The sequence below is a fragment of the Plectropomus leopardus genome, unplaced genomic scaffold (assembly GCF_008729295.1).
Source record: "Plectropomus leopardus isolate mb unplaced genomic scaffold, YSFRI_Pleo_2.0 unplaced_scaffold3323, whole genome shotgun sequence".
NCBI lineage: Eukaryota > Metazoa > Chordata > Actinopteri > Perciformes > Serranidae > Plectropomus > Plectropomus leopardus.
Genome location: NW_024636280.1, coordinates 1 through 4,636, shown reverse-complemented (window position 1 = coordinate 4,636; position 4,636 = coordinate 1). Strand labels below are relative to the sequence as shown.

General features: G+C 39.3%; 1 protein-coding gene across 1 annotated transcript; it reads right to left on the bottom strand.

Annotated features, from left to right (window-relative positions):
- Positions 1–10: 10 nt before the first annotated feature.
- Positions 11–4,180, bottom strand: LOC121938784 (sialoadhesin-like). The gene is made up of 4 exons (XM_042481952.1): positions 3,532–4,180; positions 1,830–2,087; positions 1,495–1,755; positions 11–276 (listed from the first exon to the last, which is right to left on the bottom strand). The coding sequence occupies exons 1-4, from the start codon at positions 3,560–3,562 to the stop codon at positions 95–97; spliced, it is 732 nt and encodes a 243-aa protein (XP_042337886.1). The 5' UTR covers positions 3,563–4,180; the 3' UTR covers positions 11–94.
- Between the last annotated feature and the right edge of the window lie 456 nt (positions 4,181–4,636).

The window sequence follows — 4,636 nt, the reverse complement described above, 5'->3', positions numbered from 1 at the left end:
AATGCCCAACTTTAAGTACTTATGCATACTTCTACTGCACCACATCTTGAAGGTCAGCTCGGACCCCAACAGAAAATATAATCAACATATTCTGTTATTTTTGCATATTTTCAGAGGTGTTCTTACCTCGAACCATCCTTCGGTACTTGTAAATACACAGCATGAGGATGACGGTGTAGAGGACGAACAGCAGGACGGCGCACAGCAGCCGGTACAGAGTCAGGAGAGGAAGAGGAGGAGGAGGAGGAGGAGGAGTGTCCAGGAGCCGAGCACTCGCTGTGAGGAAGAAAAATCCAAACATGACACAAAATCTCCTGTTTTTATTCCATTTGACAGACAGAATATTGTCCCACTATCCAGTAACACCACCTGACCGTAGACTAACAAGAGGACAAAAGAGGACAAAAGAGCAAGAGAGTCTCCGTCTCGCCTAAATAACAACATTTCAACATATGTTTGGCACCTTTAAGCAGTTTTATTCCTTCATTTACGTAGGCAGGTAGAAATATAGATTGGTATGTAGGTAGATAAAAATATAGGTGGGTAGGCAGAAATAGAGACAGATGTATAGATGTATAGACATATGTATAGGTAGATATATAGATAGATGTATGTATAGACAGATATATAGGTAGATGTATAAATGCATGTATAGATGTATAAGTAGATGTATAGATGTCTAGACAGATAGATGTACAGGTACATGTATAGATAGATGTATGTATAGATGTATAGACAGATGTATTGATAGATGTATAGATGTACTGTATAGACATATGTATAGGTAGACGTATAGATAGATGTATGGATATATAGACATATGTATCAGTAGATATATAGATAGATGTATGTATAGAGATATGTAGACACATTTATAGGTAGATATATAGATAGATGTATGTATAGATGTATAGACATATGTATAGGTAGATATATAGATAGATGTATGTATAGACAGATGTATAGATGTACGTATAGATGTATAGATGTACGTATAGATGTATAGACAGATGTATAGGTACATGTATAGATAGATGTATAGACATATTTATAGGTAGATGTATAGATAGATGTATGTATAGAGATATGTAGACACATGTATAGGTAGATATATAGATAGATGTATGTATAGACAGATGTATATTTGTGTGTATAGACAGATAGATGTATAGACATATGTATAGGTACATGTATAGATAGATGTATGTATAGAGACATGTATAGGTAGATATATCTATATATCTACCTATACATATGTCTATACATACATCTATCTATAGATAGATGTATGTATAGACATATGTATAGGTAGATGTATAGATAGATGTATGTATAGACAGATGTATAGATGTACTGTATAGACAGATCTATAGGTAGATCTATAGGTAGATGTATACATGCACGTATAGATGTATAGGTAGATGTATTGATGTATGCATAGATGTATAGATAGATGCATATAGAAAGGATATATAATGAAGCAGAAGTGGTGACCTGTCACACTCAGCCAGCTCTGCGGGGACCGTCCTTTCTTCGGGTGCTCACAGCTGTAGAGTCCCTCCTGGCTCTCGGTCACCGCTCGGAGGACCATCTTCCCTTCAGGCTCAGTACCGATGAAAACGTTGTTTTTGTAGAAGGTAACACTGAAACCTGACGTAGATTTATCGTCGTCCTCTTCTTTGTAGGAACATTTGAGCGTCACCTGATCTCCCTCCGCCACAGGAAGCGCAGGGACCTCCAGGATCACCGCACCAACTGGAATAAAGACATTTATGTGTTTTATTCATCATTCGTGGAGTTTGCAAAGATCTGAGCGTGTTTTGTGTTACCGGCCACTGTGATGTTCAGGGTGCTGCTGCAGCCCCCCCGCGGGTTCTCGCACCAGTACACTCCGTTGTCTGCCTGGTAGGCGTCCTCGATGGTGCAGGAGGACTCGCCTGGGATCCCCCAGCCAAACTTGCACACCTCATTGGTTGTGGAGGAGGTGTTTCTCCTCACCCTCCAGCCGCTGGAGTTTGCTACACAGCTCAGAGAGATCACTTCATATTTAAAGAACTGAGATCTGTCGGGAGTGACGCTCAGTGTGGCTGCAGGGGGAATTTAGAATAAAAATTCTTCAGGATTTATATTTGTGAACTAAGATGTTGGTGTGCACAGCTGATCTCATGTTTTAGACGCAGGTATTGTTCATCTCTGATGAAATGATTCCAGGAAAAGAGCAACTCAAAGTGAGAAACCTACAGAGAATAACCACAAACTCTGCATCATTGTTAACCGCACTCAGCCCATTGTTTTAGTTCATAGCACTTTATTAACCCTTCGAGACTATCTGACACATTTTATGTGCTTTATTCCAGCAGGTTTTTGTCATGATGCCACTATGTTTTTAGATGGAAAACAAACAAACAACAACAGCAAAAATAAAATAAAATAAATAAATAAAAAGAAAAAATATTAATTATTTTCAATATACTACATCCAAAGTGGATTTTTTGGATCATTCCAGTGTGGGATATGTCTTAAAAGCCAACTTAAGACCCACCTTTTTTAAAATTATTATTATTATTTTTTACCATTTTGATTTGGCTTTTAACTGAACTTTATTTATTCAATGCATATTTATTTGTATACTTTAGTCTTTTTTATAGTTTTACTACTTTTTGTATGATTTTATCATTTTTAACATATTTATTCATTATTTTACTTCCTATTTTACTTTATTTAACTTTATTTTTTTCATTATGTTTTTTACCTGCTGTCTACTTTGCGTTTCCTCATTTATGGTATGGTCGCCTCAGTTCCTGGTTTTATCGAGTACAATTTCTTTTTGTGTCTACTATTCACATTATGTTTTTCGCTTGTGTGTCGGTGGATGTTTGTTTCTTATTTGGGGGGGCAGAATGACACCCAGAAATAATACAAGTCCTGTTTTTCTGCTCTGATGGCTGGGGGATCAAAAATGTCAGTTTGAATGGGTTTCAATGGAGCATTTTTGGACCTGAACAGTCTGAATGTAACTATTTAGTTTCCACAGTGTATTTGAGACTTATTGTAGGAGCTGAGCTGCAAATTCACTGATTACACTCAAATACACAATCTGGACTACATTTAGGACACATGCATCAACACACACACAGTTATCACAACAGGAAGGAGGAAAGAGACTAAAATGAACCGAACAGCCCCGTCAGCTGGAGAATGCATCGCCACAGAGCTAAAAACAGGTTTGTTTTCCTGACTGTTTAGAGATTTGTTGTTCTCACAGGACAGCCGTGCTACAAACACATGATGCATCGCTGTACATTAATCTACACACCAGCATATAAAGCAGTTTAAAAATGAAAAAATGCAGCAGGAAAACAGTGATGGGGAGCAGCTTACGGCATAATCAGCACTTTCACCTTAGGTACTTTAAATACATTAAGTTGATCATACATATTTACATTTAAAAAGGGTCTGAATACTTCATCCACCATCACGTTGTTCAGTTTGTAAGGAAATTTTTTTGGAAAAAAAAGTGAAATGACTTGCCGAGCATGAGGCAGAGTGACGTGATCTCCATCGTATGTCAATGCCAGTCTGCAGCTGGTAGGTTTTGCACTGTAGTCGACCACATCCTCATCACACAGGATGTCATGCAGGTCACTGCTGAACAACATCTGCAATGAAGTGGCACACTCTGCAGGCTTTCTAGAGCTGTAAGCATTTATTCATTTACACAAACATAATCTCAGGTGTTGTCATCTCATCCTCCTGTCAGTGATCATTCGTGGAGGACGTTTTCAGATCTTAACATTACAGAGCCAGAAAGTTGCTTCAAAGTGAAAAAATACCCCACTGAGACACAAATTTACCCTTCAGAGATACAAAAACACCCTAAAGAGACAGAAAATTACTTCAAAGACAAAACTTACTCCAAAGAGACCTTCAGAGATACTTTACCTGAATGACACTCAAAATTACCTCAATGAGACACAAAGTCACTCTGAAGAGACAAAAAATGTCTTCAAAGTGAAAAGAAAATGCCTTAAAAAGACACAAAATTACTTTGAAGAGACACACAATTACTTCAGTGACACAATATTACCTCAAAGAGACATAAAATTACTCTAAAGAATTAGACTTACCTCAAAGGAAAACAACATTACCCTTAAGAGACATAAAAGTGCTTGAAAGAGTTCAAAATACTGTAATAATTAAAGATTTAAGATAGCATAAAGCTGCCACCACCTTTCCATAGACAGAGGGTGACCCTCCCCCTATTTCCTCACTACACTCCTCCCTCCCCTAACGAAGAGGACTCGTCCTCGAGTCAACATGTCACATCATAATCACCCAACCAAACAGGTGCCCTCCGCTCACGCACAGGACGTCCTCCCCGTGCAGAGCCACACCGAGGGCCCCTCTCTCCAGGCGGAAGCGATTGTGTCCTGTGATGTCCTTCCAAGGTCCCCGTAGCATCCACCTCTCCATCGCAGTCATCTGTTGCTCGACCATGTTCTTTGCCTCCAGAGGTTTCGTCGCTCGTCGCCGCAGCACTCAAGCTCTGCAAAGATCCTGCTGCTCCTTGCTCGTCTCCGTTCGCTACCGATTGTGGAAGGGGCGTGTCACAATCCAGTGGAGGTGATGGCCGGTG

Excerpts from the sequence above, each read along its gene's own strand:
- LOC121938784 (XM_042481952.1), bottom strand. The coding sequence starts at position 3,562 with ATGGAGATCACGTCACTCTGCCTCATGCTCG. Across the intron at positions 2,088-3,531 it reads GTCACTCTGCCTCATGCTCG|CCACACTGAGCGTCACTCCC; the intron begins GCAAGTCATTTC and ends TTCCCCCTGCAG. Across the intron at positions 277-1,494 it reads GAGCTGGCTGAGTGTGACAG|CGAGTGCTCGGCTCCTGGAC; the intron begins GTCACCACTTCT and ends TCTTCCTCACAG.